Here is an 18,666-nt window from a genome sequence, read left to right on the forward strand (position 1 = left end):
AAAGCCTTATTTGCGGTCCAGAGGCCCATTCCAAGGGTGAACCCTAATGTTATGCTTATCATCCTTGACTCTTCAGTATCCGGCGTTGTGTCCTTATACCACGGCGGCACCAGTGTGCCTCTTGTGCTGTTTGACATGAAGATAGGTTATCCCACATTTATTTCGTATAATTCCAGTTAGGGCCGCTACACAGCCAAAAAGAAATAACGAAAGCAAGCAACTAATGTAGCCATTAGTATTACTCTGGAGCGGGGTTAGAGGATACACTTGGCATAAATATAAGATATAAAGGGGTCTGCAAGTCCGAGCTAGAGAGTGTTGAGTGGTGCTGGCTTTCTTGGATATGTGAATCAGAGTGACATCTGTATCAGTGCGGCTACAGGTCCGTGTAAAGGTGCTTGTCTTAGCTAGAGAGTGATGAATCGTGCTGACTTTCAATACGAGCCAGAGTGACATCTGTCTCAGTATGGCTGCAGGCCCGTGCAAACATGCTAGTCCTAGCTAGAGAGTAATGGCTGGTGCTAGCTTTCTCCAATATGCGAAACAGAGTAATATAATATATTTTGACATAAAAAGTGGGCGTTGTAACGACGGGGTTCCCAAGGGATAACATTGAAACCAGGCACCTTTATATCGGCAGACATTCAGGTTTGGGAATTGTCAATAAGATACATTTTTCATTGCAGATGAAGAATGAGGACAGGCTGTGGTAACCTAGAAGCGACGTTGCTCAAGAGTATCGAGCATGGTGTTCTTTTTCCGTTACATTCGGTTTTATACACTACTAGTCAGTGATGTTCAAGAAGGTGTCATGGTAGAGTCAGTGGCTTGGGAGCCTTTGAGCCCTCACATGATATCCCATGGTACCTTGTGACAGAACTGTTGAGTTTACTCAGTTCCTACAGCTTTCAGGCGCCTGATGGTTTCTTCCGTTGTCCACATGGCATTGGCCATGAATCGGTAATTAACCATCGCAGCTGTGTAACCATCTCCCTCCTCGTTCTTACCGGCAGCAATAGCATCGCGCACCACCGCGACCTCAAAACCAGCTTCAAGAATGTCCCGCATATGATTCTCCAAGCATAGGTTTCCTACAGGGCCAGCAATAATAACCTTTTCAATGCGCCGCATGCGAAGTTGCTTTATCAGGTCGTTTGACTGGCACGACAAACCCTTATGAGGTGATGTGTTTGCTGTCTGTCCGTCCATAAGATACGGCTTCAGCCTTTCGGGGTAGTCTGCACCTGAACCAACAAAGGCTTCCAAGTCAACGGGATCCTTTCGGCCAACAAATCCTTTGGGATGCTTTCCGAGATAGTCTGCAATGGCACCGGGTGGAGCAACCCACTGGCGATCAGTAGGGTAGTAATAGTGCGGTGAGTGAATCACAAAGAAATTGTTTTCTTTTGCGCACTGGAGGAGTTGTTCAATGTGATCCATGACGTTGAGCTCCTTTAGCTTGTCTGCTATCATCGGATAGTAGCTCCCAGTCTCAGTGAGAAACTCATTTTGAAGATCTGCAAAGACGAGGGCAGTATGCTTTTTATCTAACTGCATCTCTGCATTTTGATGAGTGAATATGAAAGACATTTTCGATGTAGTATGCGATGACATTTAGTTGAGTGCCCTGATGGCAGTTGGCCTGTACAGAGGAGACAATCGCATAACTAAGTGTGACCGGTGCCTATATATTTGATACATTTTCACCGGCGACTCCAGCCTTGAGACGACTTCTACATGCTGACTTATTATCAACTCTGTCACTCAGGCTAAAGGCGGCTGGGCCGCCAATCACCAGTCCCCATGAACCACCAAAATCAGCCCATCCCCGATTAAGTGATCTGATGCCAATCTTTGTTACCTAGTTTGGAAGAGGAGTTGTTCGTGGCTTAGGATTCAACATCATCCCGTGGAACCGATCAATATCTGGTCAGAAACTATCTATCAATACGCGTAACCACTGACTCCCGTTGACTCCGCGCCGAAGGTTCTCGGCGAGATTCCACATGATACCTCATCATAATCCTTGGGCGAGAGGGTTACTCGCAATTGCGCCAGTGAGGAGCTGTTTGTGTTGCGTCCCATCGCCAGGGTGCAGGCCCAGGCGATCGTCTCCACGCTTACCGGCTTTCAGTCCGACACAAGTATACCGAAGGCGACGACTGGTGATTGCCAAGAGCTTACTGCTCCGAGGCAGTGATCGGGATGTGAGGTTTTCCTACCTTTTCTGGTTAGGCCAGAATGTCGAGTTGAAGCTCGTTAAAATCAACCTACATACACTGATCCTTTGAGGGTATCTCCTTCTTTGTGAAGACGCGAAGCAAATCAACATTCAAGCGCAACAGAATTTCGTTTTAAGAACTACGCATCATGCAATCCTCAACCTTTCCATCGTTCCCAATCTCACAGATTGAAATTCCTTCGACTCCTCTAGTCAAAGCCGCTCTCGAGTACACCAAGGGCATCACCAACGCGCAAACTGTCAACCATTGTCTGCGCAGCACATCATTTGCTCTGTTGCTCATCCGTAAATTTGAGCCTCTTAACACGGGAGATGTTGATACGGAGGCGGTTGTACTGTCAACATTGCTCCACGACCTCGGATGGTCCTCGGACTATACAAAAATATCCAAAGACCGACGTTTCGAAGTCGATGGGGCCATCATGGCCCGTAACTACATCAGCTGTTCCCCGGATGCAGAAGTCAGTAAATGGGACAAACGCCGACTGCAGGTAGTCTGGGATGCTATTGCCTTGCATTCGTCCCCGTCCATCGCTGCATACAAGGAACCCGAGGTCTGGGCCACTCAGCTTGGTATATCCGCTGATTTCTTTGGCCCCAACCTATCCTTAGCCGGCAGTCCCATTACTCCAGAAGAGTATAAAGAAATCGTGGCTGCTTTCCCACGAGCCGGCTTCAAAAATGCTTTTATTGACATGATGTGCGGTCTGTGCAAGTACAAGCCAGATACTACATATGATAATTTTGTTGGCCAGATTGGGAAACAGCATGGACTCGATGGCAAGGGCAACGGCAAAGACGAGTTTGCAAAGAAATTCGAAGAGAATCAAGCTTATTTCGGGTTGATGGGCGGTCTAGAGGGGCTCGGGCAATTTGAGTGATAGGCTACCTGAACTGCCAATTTTACAGGTCAGCAGCCTCTTGGCTATCTTTTTAAGAAGCTTTTGGCATTATGGCAATGTTAAAATAACCTAGTTAGTATAATAGACAGAAGTCTCTGTCAGCTTGATCTCTCTTATAATAGGAATGAGATGGTGGTGTCTTGAGGCAAATACATGATTCGGTTCGGTCCCTGTCCGTGTCTATTGATTCGACCTCCTGAAGGTGCAATCGCATCACGAATGATAAACGCTTGTTTGTGGGTGTGATGCCAGGTCGTGATCTGTCATCACCAACCTTCATTCCTTGGCAGCCAGCTCCAAAACACCAAGACTAAACTTGCTCTTATCTTCAGCATAAGCTCCCCGGTTTGTGCCATGTTTCGCTGCCAATATCCTTTTCAGTTCCCCATATTCCAGAGCCATCTCCGGGTTTGCACGTAAGTAGTCCCGGAATGCAATGTGCCGCAGCAGTTCTGCGTTATCTTGTACACAAACATACAAGTGGTGTGCCGGAGCGCCTGCCGGAGTTGCAAATGCCTCCCGGCCCGGAATTCCTAGATCACCTTCGTGGCTATAGCCTAGCGTCGCCAAACCGCTGATTACACTGTCGAGTTTGTCCTTGTTTGCTATAATGACATCCAAGTCGATGATTGGTTTGGCTGGCAATCCTGGGACTGACGTACTGCCGACGTGCTCTACGCCCTGGATCAGGCCACCCAGTGTGGTTAAGATTTGCTGTCGAAGCTTTTCGAACGTTTCCGTCCAGCGGACGTCGTAATCACGGATGACTATTCCGGACATCAGCGTTGTTTGTTGCACCGGCCGGCTTGGGTTAACTTGATCAACGCGGCGATGGCACCGTCGGGTTGTCTGGTCGTTGCGACTCCGAAGGTCCTGTGTGTATGCGATGCGTTATGCTTATTAGTAAGAGGTACCTGGTACTTTCCAACCCAGGCTTTCTTATGTTCATCGCTAAGGCTGATAGAGAGACGACGCACATTGGGCCGTGTTGTTCAATTCGAATACGACGTGCATTGGGCAATACTGTCAACTAGTAACCTTGATCTAGCTGTCCAAACTCTACACATTTCTATAACTGAATTGGGCCGTAACTGGCCACAACGTTCTAATTGACTGCACACGCTCCAACATCATTCCACAGAGCAGCTTTTCAGACTCCAGTCACTAAAACACTCACAGGTGCAATTATTTAAAGTCAATTACTGGCGGTTGACTTTTGTGCTCCGAACTGCACACAGCTTACGAAGGTTCCAACCATAGGTCATGCCATGAGCATATCCAAATTGACCAGATTTTGAACGAACTCGCGTTTAAGCGGACTGGTCTCTCTAATGCTTCTGAGTTCCAAATTTCCTCCCCGCCGGGTATCACGGCACCGACTTGTCCACTAAAGTCTGACTCAATTGAACAGATTCGCAACAAGATGTGGAACAAATGACGTCAACCGGTAAGAAGACATTATATAGACCGCATTGCAAGTCGCAATTAAACACCAGGAAAAAGAATTACATCAAATAAACATCTAAACAAAATGTTGCAAAAACGCCGCATTCAGCAAATCGACGCCCCTTCTCGGCAGGGCTACGATGCCATCTTCAATGCCAAGTTTCTGGAGGATATCCCTGATGCAGTTTCACAATGGCAGAGCCACCGCATCATGCTTGTGGCTAGCAAGGGACTAGCTGCAAATAGCGACAGAATCTCTAGATTGCAAGAAACTTTGGGCTCCAAGTTGGTACATACAAAGCTAGGCGTCCGAACTCATACACCTTACGCCGATGTTCGGGACATCGCCATCAACATCCAGAAACACAACATCGACTGTGTCATCAGCGTGGGCAGCTGTTCCTATAGTGACGCCTGCAAGATTGCTTCTCTGCTGGCAAACAACCTACCCTCTGACTTTAGTGTCGATGACATGGAAAGCTTGGTTGACAAGGACCGAGGAATTGCGGATTCAAGGAATGGAAGTCCATTGCAACCTCGACAGTGCAAACTACTTGTCGTTCCAACTAGTTTGTCTGCATCCGAATGGAACGCTGTGAGTTCCGCTACAAATAGTCAGGGAAAGAAGCAGCATTTTGGCCTCTGGGACCAAGGTCAACCTGATCTCATCTTGTTGGACCCTGAATTGGCTAGCACAAGTCCTGAGGATCTTTGGCTGAGCAGTGGCGTACGCTGCATAGACCATTGCGTTGAACTCATGTGCAATCCGTTGTCCAGTGAGAAGGGATATGAAGGAGTGAATGTGCATGCGGAGGAGGGTCTGAAATGCATGGTTGCGGGTTTGACAGAATATAAACAGGCAAAAGGCAAAGGCGAATCTGGATCCCAAGACGAAGATCACGACTTACTCCTCAAGGGCATTTCGGAGTGCCAATTCGGGTCAAGAGAGGCTTTGACCGGCCTGTTAATCTGGAGGGTTCCCATGGGTCCAAGCCATGCAATTGGGCATCAGGTACGAAACCGGCATCAAATAGGAGATGAGTTTGCTGATCATTTTACATAGCTTGGCTCAGTGGCAAAAGTAATGCATGGTGTACGTACATGGCTGATACCCATCGTTGTCTGTAGTGCTTCTAACGCAATATTGCAGATAACTAGCTGCATCATGTTGGCGCCAGTCCTCCGTTGGCAACTAGACAACTTGAAAAATCCTCATTACCAACAGTCGCAAGCCAGAATTCGAGATATTTTTAACAACACTCTGGGCTGGCAAGAAGTTACTGCTTCCGATGCTATTGAGAAGTTTGTCAAAAGTCTCGGCCTGCCAAGCAAATTGAGCGAGGTCAATGTCACGTCGGATAAGGAAGTGAGGAAGATAGCGGACAAAACAATGACTGATGTTTGGGGCGGTGGCAAGAGACAAATGGAATTGGAAGATCTGTTGACAGTTCTGAATAGCGCCAGGTAGACTAGACCAGTGGTGATAGACATGACTTTCACCTTGTATAGATTAGACTTGGAGTTGAATCATTGACAGGTCGAGTCTGAGAACCAACTGGGCCAAGTAGTTTGGCAGACACTTCCCGAAGACTTGGCTGATTGGATCTCATGCAAGTTTGATTCCGTCCCGTTGCGTCGGTGTTGTGCTGTGGGAGTTTTGACTGTTCGGCCATGTTCCGATAAAAAGGCTCAAGGCTCAGTGCTGGGGAACATGGAGTGACTCCTATTGAGGAACAATTGATTCGCAGTCCGCAACTCACTAGTAGCTATATATTTCCAGTCGAGCCGTTCAGACACATACGGGTGATGGTGAGTATGCATTGGATGGCGCAAGTGAACCGGTCAATGGTGACTACACAGGTAGCATTGATCTCCGCTCTGGCGGTGAATTGATGACGACAAACTCATGTTGACAAGGGGCACACCGCATCAAATATCCCAGGTTCACGGTATCTCGTGTTAGATCCAGGTGGGCGATAAGAAAGTAGCAGATTGCATGTGTCAAGCTTATACTAAGCATCTACCATACGTATACTAAGCGTGTGCCGCGCATGTGCCTGATAGTAATAGCGGAAGGTGTAGCATGAGGATCACCTGAAGTATAGGGCCATGGGGAAATATATACTAGTTGACATGTATGCACATGCTAACTACCTAAATAGATATACTGGTCTTCTCCCTGCCTAATTAGGCGACTGAGCAGTGCTCGTGCCTGACAGTGATCTGAGATACCGTGGAGTTGAGACTTCGTGACACCCCGGTGTCTAGCGGAAATCCGCACGGGGATGGCAAACCGAGGACTGGAGGAAGACTTCGGCATAAAAAATAAAAAAAAAGGGGGGTAATATATATGATGCGCAGCACCCACGTACCGAATTAAGCTTGGGATCCATGAAAGTTGTCCGGTGCTTATACTTGCTCCGGATTCTATGTATTCGTGACAATGAGATATGAATACCTCAGCCAGCTGTTAGTAGGAGCATCGACCCTGGGCAGGACAGTTGCAGAGCCATGCGTGCTTCAAAATTGTGCTCAAAACGCGCTTGGATTCGCATACATGGTATGGCATTTCTTGTCTCGTATTGCTACTGGAGTCGAACTAAACACACATACAGTACGGCTACCCGCTTCATGCTCTTAGCCTCTTCCTCAAGCCGTACAATAACTCGGCCAAGACGAACCACTTGTATCATGAGCGGGACGTGGCATCACCAGGAGCCATTGCCGTTGTGCGGCCAAATGTGGACACTGTCTATTCTATATGGTTTCTCGACCTTTCCACGTCCGAGTTGAACTTTACCGTTCCAGAATTTGATGATCGTTACTGGGCGCAGTCATTCCTCGACCTGTAAGCTCCTCACTTGACATCATCTCACTGCCCGTTTTGTTCTAATGTAAGGCGCAGTTATGCAAACAACGTTGCAAACATTGGCAGCATTGGCAAAGACAAACCTGGCAGCTACTTGGTGAGATATGCGCCGGACGGCCCCGGCGTACAATACACTGGTGTCCAAGGAGGCTACCGGGCATACATCAATCTTCCTACGCCTTACGGTATAAGTATCACAGGAGTACTCGTCAAGAACAAACCCGGAGATATAGACAATGTCCACCAGTACCAGAATAAGATGTCAATCGTCAAGCACCGTGGTTTCAGTGTCAGCGACATTCCGCCTTTCAACCTGACCACTTTCACAGACCAGTACTATCAACCAGGACCAAACGTCTCACTGGAACTTGCAGTTCTCAGATTAACAGCTGTATTCTCCGAACACAACAAGCCCGTCGTCCCCCAGGATAGATCATGGGTCGCAAATCTCCTTTCCAACGCAGGCATTGCCAACGGATGCTTCAACCAACCACCAAATACCAATTTGAGCGCCGCATCTGCAGCAGCCGATACATCAGTCGCAGCAATACGCACAATGCCGGGCATTATCCAAAATATGGGGAACAATTGGACGCTTACACAACCAATGGGATATTATGGCTCTTTTTACCAGATGCGGTATTCCATCGCAATACGAGGATACCTCGCCATAACGAAAGAGCAAACAGTGTACCCAGTCTCGCCAGCCATGAAACTGGCGCCGGATGAGGCGTGTGTCTTCCGATTTTCGCGTAAACCTCGCCTCTCTGAAGGAGGATTCTGGAGCTTGACCGCATATAACCAGGACCTGTTTTTGATCCCTAACCCCCTGAAGCGATATGCTCTTGGGGATCGTAGTAGCATGACGTTTCCTGATGGGAGCAGCCTATCAGGGAAATCGGATGGACCTTTTGAGATCTTGATTCAGCCAAGTGATGTGACGCCGCCTGCTAACTGGACAAGCAAGTAAGCTTTTCTCGTGAATAAAACGTCGTCATGTCTCAGGAGCTGATTTGACTTGTTTCTAGCTGACTTCCGATCGGTGCAGGGAGTGGCCCTTTCTCAGTCGGTTGTAGGTGGTTCTTGTATCCATATTGAATCGGTGGTTAGCATGTTGAAAGCTGATTCTGCCATCTAGTGAGGTTTTACGGAGCCGATGACGAAATGACAAATGGCACATACGTGTATCCCGAGTTCCACATACGAAAAGCCATACGCCAATCCTAAATATGATTATGAAAAAAAGTCTTTCTTGCACATCCTGGAATGTGACAGGGGCGGCCCTGAACTTGGGGACGACAGTGTAACTCGAGATATTTGGTATGTTGGGTCTAAGCCGTTGTGGTGAAGGAAGACTCGGTCAAAATTTTGCCTTCGGAGTCTGGTTTCCCTTTGTCAAGTCATCTACATCAGATAGTACGTCAAGACGAATGCATTGTATGGGATGATCTCTCCAATTGTGTCAAGCATAGGAAGTCACCTCGAAGCATTTGATGGTCCCTCCTCACCAGCCTTCTCCTACTGACTTGAATGTTTTTTCTTTCATGTCTGGTGCTGCCTGTTCTGCCTGCCAATTATGTGGGCTGCTCACATGGACAAGACTTGACACCTTTGGCAGCTGTCTATTGTCCGTCTGCCAGCTGTCAGGTCCAATTCCAACTGACCAACAAGCCGCTGAAATTTCCAGCATTCAATGTTACACAAAAATGTCAATTCTTCCACTTCCATGTCTCATGCAAGTCTTGCGTTGTCCAATTTTTGCCCTCAATCTCCCCTGTTTCGTGTATAGAGCAAAATAGGGAGTTCCCCAAGAACCATGTCAAAGGTCAACGTGGCAGACAAAGCCACCCTCAGAGCTACTAGCATATTTTCAGCAGTTTTTCGAAAACGGCTGGACGCAGCCCAACAACACTGGAAAAGTGCAAACCAAGGGGCGAATTTCAATAAACAGGAGTTCGAGAATTCAATCCTTGGTCCTGTACAGCCGATCATCGATGATGAATGGAGCACAGACGATGAGGCATGGTTTATGTCAACATGGGAAAAGTCATCGTCTAAACCAGCCTTGGAAACCATTTCGCAAGACCACGCACGTCTTCTCAAACTTTGGAAAACTTGCTGCAAGATTCTCAAAGTCTCGCCCTTGTCTATAATCTCTCCTCGCCACGGTCTTGTCTATGCAGTCGAGTCCTTGGGTCCGGAAACTGAGTCACCCAACAACTCACAACGCCAACTTTGGTCCGAGCCCTTTTGCAAGGTACTGCTGAAACTAATCTGCCATTCCTTTTGGAAGGCAGATGCCAGGAATCTCACCGCTGCTATACAATACGCAGTGATTTGCCGGGACGACGACCGCCGACCATGGAAGCTCGCCTCAAGCAATTCATCTTGCGAGGCAATGCAGACCATGAGAGACGTCGTTTCATCCGTACGAGCCCGGGGACTGCATGACTTATGCAGCGGGTACTATGCTGCACAGATTGCAAATGGTCGAGAGCCGTCGTTGGACTATTCTTTCTTCTGTCACTTGGGATCTCTGATCAAGACGCAGGCTACACCGAAGCCTGCCAACTTCTCTCCTCATCACCCACCCGTTCTTGCAGTCGGTGTCTCTGACCTTGAGATTATCGAAACAGCTCTTAACACCTTTAGCTCGTGTGGCTATCCTATTTTTTCCGACTCTAGCATAATGGCACAGGCTACTAAATGCCTTCGATCTCAAAACGTATTCCCCCGTGGTAAAGCTCTTCGGGAGGTGCACATACGGTCTTTTCTTCACGAAGCCCGCATGGCTTATCGAGAAGCTTTTGCAAGCAAGTCAATATCTCGTCCTTCTCCTCAAATTCTGGCTCCATTGCCTGCTACTGTAAGGGCTGGTACAACACCGGCCCCAACAGCTCCCACCCCTCAAACAGCCAACAACACCATCGTCATTGACGACGAGGACGAGACGCGACTGGCTCCGGCACTACTGACACCCGGCAAATCCTCGCAGATGGAGAATACACAAAAGGATCACAAATCCCCTGAGGTCACTGCGAACCGGAGCACGAATAAGGGCAGTCATAACAACAGGTCTCACCACAGAGGCTATAGGAGCCGAAGCAATCGATGGAACCAGGGGCAGCGATCTACACATAGCCAGTCATCAACAATGAATCATGGCATCGCAAATCGGGGGTCATACTCGTCGTCACCGCTCGGTCCTCGACATGAGAATCGTGTTCGTCCATCTCAGCCGCGAATAATGTCATCATCTACGTCTGTGGACTATTATCCTGATCGATTCTACCGGCCCAGACGAGGCCTTGTCGACTTTGATGGCCCCGAAAACGACCCCGCCCAATCCTTTCGCAGACGATTCGGTCACTCTAGGTGGATGTAATGATGGAATTTGTAAACAGTCATAGAATATTACTATTTAAACGCTTCTAGGTACCCATAATGCCATGCTTAATTTGACAAATTCCTGAAGTATAGCGTGAGGCGTTCCAACAGTCTGTGGTGATACATATTGCGCATATCACAATATATATTAACGCATCTCAATATATTAGTATATGCTGCTCTGTATACTACAACCAGCCCATACGTCTTTGGCCCCTCTCAGAAATCTTGCTTGTCGGTAGATACGATTGAACACAAATCTGTGCATCTTCACCCAACGGCCCAATGGCTTGACCTCTCGCCGGAATGCCCTTGAGTCACTTACCGCCGTTTCTACACTGCACACTGCTAAACGCCACTGACAGCTCTAGTGCCAGGGACAAGAGCCTATAGGCAGGTTAAAGGTTATGCTTATGTGGTTTGTTCTCCACAATGATGTGTGCCGTGGCAAACGACTCGTCGTCGACGCCACTATCTTGGCATATGGTGATGCTTTGTGTCTATTGCGAGTAAGTGGATAAACTACAAAAGACAACCTCAAAATGATTGTGCAAGACGTACTACCGAGCTAAATTTAACTTCTTTGCGAATCTTACACCACGACGAAATAAAACATCGAGTCCTGGTTCAATTAAAAAACAATCCAAGCGGAAACATGACCAATATCAACCACCCACCATCTCGATGCCCAGCCCTTGGCATGGAGACAATCAACAAAAACACACTCCATGTGGATAATGACGTGCCACGACTTTCTCCTAACACGGTAAACTTGCCAAGAAGCTATCTTTGATCCTGGAGATAATGTCAGATTTTCCACCAAGCTTGAGTGTCTTTAAACCCGGTGCCTGTTGGACGAGGAGTGAAAAGTCCGGGACTGAAGAACTCCCACTTCCATACTCAATTCGATTTACTTCCAGGATGGTTTCTCATTTTCACACCTCACCTTCTATACAGATTCCTCGCGATATTCGTACACCCAGACAACTCGAACTTTCACAAATGGAGCACACCAGATAATCCAACTCACCGCACAATGGATACCCTCAAATCCATCACCAAATACCTCCTCCCCTCGCCGCCCAAGTCCTCCGACGGACGAGACCAATGGCCCTCAAGAACGGCCTTCCTCCTCGCCGCGATGGGCGGCTGCGCAGGCATGGGCAATCTTCTCCGCTATCCCTCTCAAGTATTCAACAACAATGGCCTGCAGTGGTTCATACCCTACCTCATGTGTGTTTTTCTCATTGCCATCCCGGTGCTTATCCTGGAGATTGCAATCGGTCAAGCCTACCGCGGGGGCTGCGTAGTCGCCAACAACGCCATACACCACCGACTAAAAGGCGTGGGCCTAAGTCTTCTGTATGTCGGATTCGTGGTTAGTCCCTACTTCGTAGCGAACCTAGCCTGGATAATGGTCTACTTTAGAAGTTCGTTCCAGAGCCCATTGCCATGGGAGGGCAGAGGCGAGGACTTCTTCTACGAGGACGTCGTGGCCAATGTTGCGCCTGTGCCGGGTAACTTGACCGCAGATGGGAGCGAGGTCGTCACGTACACATCATATCCAGGCGTGGGAATGATTGGTGAAACTGTCGGATGGACCGTCTTCACCTGGTTCCTCGTCTGGGTGTCCATCTTTCGTGGTGTTGGCCTCACGGGACGGGTCGTCTACTTCACAATGGGCTTACCCATCGTCATTACAATCGTGCTCATCGGTCGGTCGCTGTCCCTTGACAATGCGGCTGAAGGCGTCAAACTCTTCTGGGCAACTTGGAATGGCGACAAGCTTGCCAGCGGGGAGATTTGGCAGACTGCCTGCGGACAGGTCTTCTTTTCGACGGGCGTGGGCTTCGGATACTTTACTTCCTACGCGTCGTATAACCAGAAGTACTCCAATGCGGTCATGGACTCTATTCTCATAGTCAGCAGCAACGTCCTCTTTGAAAATATCGCCGCCTTCGCAGTGTACGGTGTCGTGGGCTTCCTGGGACTCTTCCCCCAGGACGGTGTTCGGCTCGGTAGCTTCACCGTGGGCTTCATCACCTTGCCCTCTGCGGTGACGCAAATGCCCGGAGCCAACTTCTGGGCCGTCCTGCTCTTCTTCACGTTAATGGTTCTAGGCTACAGTTCTGCGTTTGCAATGGTAGATGCCTTGGTAACGCTGGTCATGGACGCAAAGCCTCGATGGAGCCGCCCGACAGTGGTCACCGTCATCGTAGTCGTCTTCTTCTTGCTTTCGCTGCCGTACTGCACAGAGTTTGGGTACTATCTTCTCACTGGAATCGATCGGTGGACAAACGACGTCGCTTTGGTATTTGTCGTCTGGGCAGAGTGCGTCACATCCACCACCGTATATCGTTGGAAAGACGTCGTCGGCCAAGTCGGTCTCCCTGCATTCATCACCTACAATAGCGGTTTCTTTGGCGGCATGATTCTAGGTGTTGCGATTGCCCAAGCGGTGTCCCCTGCCGCTGGAGCAGGTGTAGGGTTCGGTTTGTTCACCGTTTGCACCATCGCCTCTGTCGTGGTCAGCACCAATCCAGACTCGCCGGCTCCAAAATGGTGGCGGAAGAATATCTTCACCAGCAAGCTCTGGTACTTGGCTTTATACTCGGTAAATCACGAGTCTATTCGGAAAATCTCCCAGTCTTCTTATCACTGACGTATTCTCACAGGGCAACCAACTCCGCCGAGACCTGAATGAAATCATTGGCCGCAACAACAACTGGAACATCCCATCATTCTGGGGTCCTCTTATCCGCTACGTGTCTGCGCCAATTCTTGCCATCGTGTACAGCTTCTCCTATCCATCATTCTATCAGCTCCGAGAAGATCCGCTCCATATTCTGGGATTCGGTGTTGGTCATATTGCGCTGCTCGTTATTGGATCGGGTTTCATCGTGCCAAGGTGGCTAGACGTTCTGATTCCTTCGAATCGCAAGGGGGATGGCAAGTTGGATATTGGAGCCAATGTTTCTCCTCGAAGTCTGCAATCGGAAGGAAACGATGGTACCGAAACTGCCGAAAAGCATAGCAACAGCGACGGTGATACCGAACAAGTGAGAAGAAATGCTGAATGACTAAGTGCGCTGTCGCCAAACTGATTTAGCTATGAATATTATTTCGCTTGCTTTGTTGTTCAACCACTTTTAGTTTGGTCGTGTCACACAGGCAATGGTAGTTTGTGATATCCGAATGTTACCGAACTTTGTATTTTGTATCGATTCTACGTAATGCTTGTTAACATGATTCTCCCACGCCTGCTTTTCTTGTCCCCTGTGTTGCGAAATGAAACGGCACAGCTGATCATATCATTCTGGTCTGCAGCTCCCTGGTTTCCTCCCTCAAGCCCTTCAACTGGTTCTCAAACTCTTTGTTGACCCATTCCCAGTATAAGGTCCAAGCGCCAGCAGCTCCAGCATTACTGGTGACAGCGCCAGCGTTGCCCGTCATTGCTTTCATCTTGTCTCCCAGAAGTAATGTGACCCTAAGAACACTCTTGTTGGCCTCCTCTTGCTTCTCAACGTCTTGTTTGACAGCATTGTCTTTGAGCTTGACAGATAAAACTCCACGATAAGCTTCCGCAATCGAGTCGAGCCTCCGAGCTGTTTCATCCGGATCAATGACAATGAGCTTCGAGACCATGAGGTTGCAGAGCTGCCGGATATCATTGTCGTCCTTGAGTCCGGCCACAACACGATCGTAAAAGTCGATGTTATTGATGCGAGTAAACGCAGTTTCCATGAGGGCATACAATGTCTCGTAGGCGCTCTGTGTTTTGTCCACATTGTTAGTCATCCCAAGGAGTGAAACAAGACAAAAAGGATCAATGTTACCTTTCGCACTTCCAAACCGTCATCCACAGTGTGTTTGAATGGGCCCAACATGACCTCCTTGACCAGTTCGGGTTTAATAATGGATTCGCTGAGAACGAATGGCATGAGCTCGCCGAGATGTGGCAAGATAAGATCAGGCTTATTGTGCGCTGCGGAATTAAGGGTTGTCATGGCGAGCCTGCGAATTTCCGTGTCCGTATCCTGCAGCATCACTAGTAGCATATTGATAAGGGTATTCTTGAGCACGGCATCGAATGCTTCCTCGCTCTCGGGGAGAGTATACCGCACCGCTTGAACGGCCATACCTCTGATACCGGATGATTTTGCCGTAAGTAGTGTCTGCATGGATTTAGCAAGAAAATGTCAACGGAGAAAAGTTGCCAAGAAAACACACCTGAAGTTTCGGCATAAAACTACTGGGGTCGAGTGTTACGAGTCTCCCCACACATTCAGCGCAGACAACCCGATTGTCAGCGTTTTCAGAGGCTTGGAGTAGCTGATCCCAAATTGGAATGGCATACGCTTGCAAGTCGGCTGATTGGACCGCGACAGACTGGAGGATTTCCTTGATAGACTGAATGAGCAGGTACTGCGTGTTACCGCCCTCTTGCATCTTTTCTAAAATGACAGGCAGGAACTGAGACGGGTCGCCTGATCCAGCTCGTCCAAGTGCAATAGCACCAGCCAGTGATACTTTATCAGGTTCGGAGTGAAACTGACGTAAGAACAAATCGGGTTTGAGCGGCGATGCTGATCCAAGCCGCATGCCTGTTTCTCCAAGCACAGCAAGGGCGAGACTGACGCGGGCATCATCACCAGTCTTTGAACTCTGATCCAGCTCCGTGATGAAGCTCTCAACAGAAACACCAGCCGAAGTGTCGCCAGTAACAAGCAAAGTTCCAATAACTTTACCTACTACAGAAGGGTCTCCGGAGATACTGACGTCCTTCAGCAACCCTTGCATCAGTGCCTGGCTGGCACCACTTTCACCAATCTTAGCCACCAACTCCAGGATCTGGTCCAGGACGATACCGGCGAAGTGGGACTTCAAAAGCTGGCAGAGCGCGGCAACCATTTCGTCGGATACGACGACATCAGCATGTGATGGCGTTAAGCTGGCGAGAATAAGCAACGCCGGACCAAGGAGGTGGGTATCGCTGGTGGTAACAGCGGGCATCAATGCAGACACTATGCCCTCAACAGTCCTCTTCTCCAGCTGGCCCTTGGCAGCATTTGATAAAATCAGGTGCTTCAGGGAATTTACACTTGAGCCCCGCAACGATCGATTGGCTTTTCGGAGTTGGGCTGAGAGCTCAAGCGCAACATCCTGGATCCAGTCCTTCTCTAGTTCGCCTGGATTGGAGGCAAACGCGGCGACATTATCCACTGCTCGTACCGCGGCGAGACGAGTGGTTTCATTCTTCAATCTCTCACGCAAGATGTTGAGGGCCTTGATCCGCTTCTCGGCAGAGAAAAGGTTGGAATCTCCAAACGTTCGCGACACCAGCACACCTATCGCATGAATCGCTCGTTGACGAACCTCAGCGTCAGCATCGTTCGCAAGACACCTGTCCATGATGGCTTCGTAGAGAGATTCAAGTTCGGATTTGAACTTCGATCCAGAGTTGCGGGAACGAGGAGGAGTAATGGCCTTAACAAGCTCTTCCGCAGTTCTGATAGCTTCGCTCGAAATTTTGTAGAAACGGTCATGCACTGCGGAGGTGACTCCAGCAACAATCTTGGTAAGATATGGCTGCAGGACTGACGATGAGTGCGTTTTGGAGATGTCGCTGATCAACTTTAAAGTGGCTACACGAAGAGTGCTTAGCGTTGCAGATGCCGCACCACCAGCAGAAGCCAATGACGATGCCGTTGTTCCATGCCCCGTGGACTTTGCGGCGTCCAACACTGGCTCAATCAAGTCCGGGAAGAACAGAGCAAGGCCGCCTCGTTGAACCAATACAATATCGTCGAGAAGATTGATGATAGATTGCTTCGTAGGTACAGTTTTTCCTTTGAGTTGCGCAATAGATGCCTTGACTACACCAGGTGTGAGCTGGGCCAGGTCTGCCCGGGGTCCAGTCGCAGGAACTTTCTCGAGAACAGGTGAGGTGAGGCCAGACCCGGCCATGAACTGCGAAACTGTAGTTGCCGTCCCGGCACTGCTCTGTCTGCGCCGCTTCCGATTCACGGGCACCGGTGCTGCCACGGGAGAATCTACATCGTCCAGGGAAAAGTTGGCCACATGTAATCCCTCGCCAGTCTTGCGAACAAGCAGTGCCAAGGCTGAAATAATCTCCAGCCGCACATTCTCCTCTCGCTCATCGATCCGTTTGATGAGAGAAGGTGCAGCCTGACTGTACAGCACGCCATTGTCTAGAAGGTCTCCACTACCGCGAGTCGCAATAAGAGTATAGAGGGCTTTAGCAGCACATCGACGGACCTTCCAACTTGCATCGTCGTCGTCATCTTCAAATCCGTCGTCGGCATCAAACTCATCGTCATCGTCCTCTTGATCCTCCTCATCATCCATATCGACATCATCAGAATCATCGTCAACAGCACAGTTTGGATCGTACTTGAGGTATCGGAGAGTAGACACGATGATATCATCGGTGAATGGTCGCATTTCTTGTGGGCAGGACGCAAGGAATGCTTCAATTGATACCAGTGCCGCTTCCCGAACTTCATTGAAGTCCAGGCCAAGGTCCTCTCCGTCGCTCATCTTTTCGAGGTGCTCTTGGAGTTCCTCTTCAGAGAGCGCCTTGAGCATGATTGGTGCAGCTTGGCCGATATGTGGCCCGAAGCGGATGGGAATTGACCTAGCCATGCTTCCCATAATGGAAATGTACAGACGGCGCGAGACATCACCCGTGCTTGGGTCTGAAAGCCTCGACGTCAGCCTTTGGAGGACGTCGCGTAAATGCTCATCCGCAAGATAAACGGCTAGCATAGAAATAGCAACAACAGCCCTCTTCTTCACAACAGATGTATGTCTGTTACTCTCCAGAAGCTGCATCACCACGTGCTGCATAGCTTCGACCTCGACGGATTGCAGCAGCGGCCCGAAGCACCGCACAACTTCGATCAGGACATCAACCGATTCGGCATTCACATCGTCCCCTTGCAGCATGCCAGTGGGAACGGGCGGCAAAGAGACGCTGCTGCTTTGCCGAATTGGAGTCGCAGCGCTTGGTCCAATCAACCGAGGAATAAGGACGCGACGAATTGCGTCATAAGATTGCTGAACATTAGCAGTCGTAGGGAGACCCGGGACCGGTCGAGGAAGAGCTATTATGACCGAGCGAATAGCAAGTGAGGTGACGGCATTGTCGACAGAGTTCTTCAGCACCATAGACGAGAGCTTATCGATCATAGGCGCCATTATGGCCATCGGGACTTTGCCCACCAGAGGGCCGATACTGTGGAAGACATGTTAGAGACCCGTACATAGCCATGGTGTTTTGATGCTCTTTCTAACCATTTTATAGCCATATTCTGCACTTCACCGTTTTGATCATCGAGTGTCTTTATGATACTATCCACGGCTCGAGCTGCGGTGTTGTAGTCATGTTGAAGAAAATCGGGTTTAGCTACAGATAAAACGTGTAGCAGGTCGTTCAACGACATGAACCGGAAGTCTGGATCGGGATCGCTCAACTTCGAGACGAGATTCGTCACCGACTGCGGCGTCGGGTTAATGGTCGAGGTCGCCGCCATTCTGGCGGTTTGACTGACACCTAGCTGATACGATGACTTTCGGACGTGAAGCAAAACGAGCTGCCAGAACGGAGGTAGGGATCAAGGACGAAGACTGTCTAGGCAAAACAGCGCCCTGCCGAGCTTTGCGAGGCTAATGTTGGAGGTCCTCGAAGCTGCAGGCGAGAATTGCTCAAGCCTTGTTCAGGTGAATTTTGTTGCAAACCGTCCACATGAGCAGAGAAAGTGAACTGGTAGTGCATTGCAGTGAACAATGTGGAAGCA

At 49.2% G+C, this 18,666-nt stretch overlaps 8 protein-coding genes across 8 annotated transcripts; 5 read left to right on the top strand and 3 right to left on the bottom strand.

Annotated features, from left to right (window-relative positions):
• Window positions 1–888: 888 nt before the first annotated feature.
• VFPPC_06116 (isochorismatase family domain-containing protein) lies at window positions 889–1,590 on the bottom strand (the record flags this gene model as incomplete). The annotated part of the gene is made up of 1 exon (XM_018285207.1): window positions 889–1,590. The coding sequence occupies one exon, from the start codon at window positions 1,588–1,590 to the stop codon at window positions 889–891; it is 702 nt and encodes a 233-aa protein (XP_018142245.1).
• Window positions 1,591–2,370: 780 nt separating this feature from the next.
• VFPPC_16283 (metal dependent phosphohydrolase) lies at window positions 2,371–3,123 on the top strand (the record flags this gene model as incomplete). Its single annotated transcript, XM_018294036.1, has 1 exon — window positions 2,371–3,123. One exon carries the CDS (start codon window positions 2,371–2,373, stop codon window positions 3,121–3,123), a length of 753 nt encoding a protein of 250 aa, XP_018142246.1.
• Window positions 3,124–3,420: 297 nt separating this feature from the next.
• On the bottom strand, window positions 3,421–3,924 carry VFPPC_06117 (grpB protein domain-containing protein; the record flags this gene model as incomplete). Its single annotated transcript, XM_018285208.1, has 1 exon — window positions 3,421–3,924. One exon carries the CDS (start codon window positions 3,922–3,924, stop codon window positions 3,421–3,423), a length of 504 nt encoding a protein of 167 aa, XP_018142247.1.
• A 751-nt stretch (window positions 3,925–4,675) lies between these two features.
• VFPPC_06118 (maleylacetate reductase) lies at window positions 4,676–6,058 on the top strand (the record flags this gene model as incomplete). Its single annotated transcript, XM_018285209.1, has 3 exons — window positions 4,676–5,602; window positions 5,654–5,683; window positions 5,741–6,058. The coding sequence occupies 3 exons, from the start codon at window positions 4,676–4,678 to the stop codon at window positions 6,056–6,058; spliced, it is 1,275 nt and encodes a 424-aa protein (XP_018142248.1).
• A 975-nt stretch (window positions 6,059–7,033) lies between these two features.
• Window positions 7,034–8,686, top strand: VFPPC_13969 (hypothetical protein; the record flags this gene model as incomplete). Its single annotated transcript, XM_018291741.1, has 5 exons — window positions 7,034–7,150; window positions 7,206–7,438; window positions 7,496–8,425; window positions 8,508–8,524; window positions 8,598–8,686. The coding sequence occupies 5 exons, from the start codon at window positions 7,034–7,036 to the stop codon at window positions 8,684–8,686; spliced, it is 1,386 nt and encodes a 461-aa protein (XP_018142249.1).
• Window positions 8,687–9,275: 589 nt separating this feature from the next.
• Window positions 9,276–10,844, top strand: VFPPC_06119 (hypothetical protein; the record flags this gene model as incomplete). The annotated part of the gene is made up of 1 exon (XM_018285210.1): window positions 9,276–10,844. The coding sequence occupies one exon, from the start codon at window positions 9,276–9,278 to the stop codon at window positions 10,842–10,844; it is 1,569 nt and encodes a 522-aa protein (XP_018142250.1).
• Window positions 10,845–11,882: 1,038 nt separating this feature from the next.
• Window positions 11,883–13,926, top strand: VFPPC_06120 (sodium/chloride dependent neurotransmitter transporter; the record flags this gene model as incomplete). Its single annotated transcript, XM_018285211.1, has 2 exons — window positions 11,883–13,460; window positions 13,522–13,926. The coding sequence occupies 2 exons, from the start codon at window positions 11,883–11,885 to the stop codon at window positions 13,924–13,926; spliced, it is 1,983 nt and encodes a 660-aa protein (XP_018142251.1).
• A 226-nt stretch (window positions 13,927–14,152) lies between these two features.
• On the bottom strand, window positions 14,153–18,402 carry VFPPC_06121 (cullin binding protein CanA; the record flags this gene model as incomplete). Its single annotated transcript, XM_018285212.1, has 4 exons — window positions 14,153–14,617; window positions 14,683–15,021; window positions 15,077–18,104; window positions 18,164–18,402. 4 exons carry the CDS (start codon window positions 18,400–18,402, stop codon window positions 14,153–14,155), a joined length of 4,071 nt encoding a protein of 1,356 aa, XP_018142252.1.
• Window positions 18,403–18,666: the final 264 nt, after the last annotated feature.

This window comes from Pochonia chlamydosporia, chromosome 5 (assembly GCF_001653235.2).
Source record: "Pochonia chlamydosporia 170 chromosome 5, whole genome shotgun sequence".
NCBI lineage: Eukaryota > Fungi > Ascomycota > Sordariomycetes > Hypocreales > Clavicipitaceae > Pochonia > Pochonia chlamydosporia.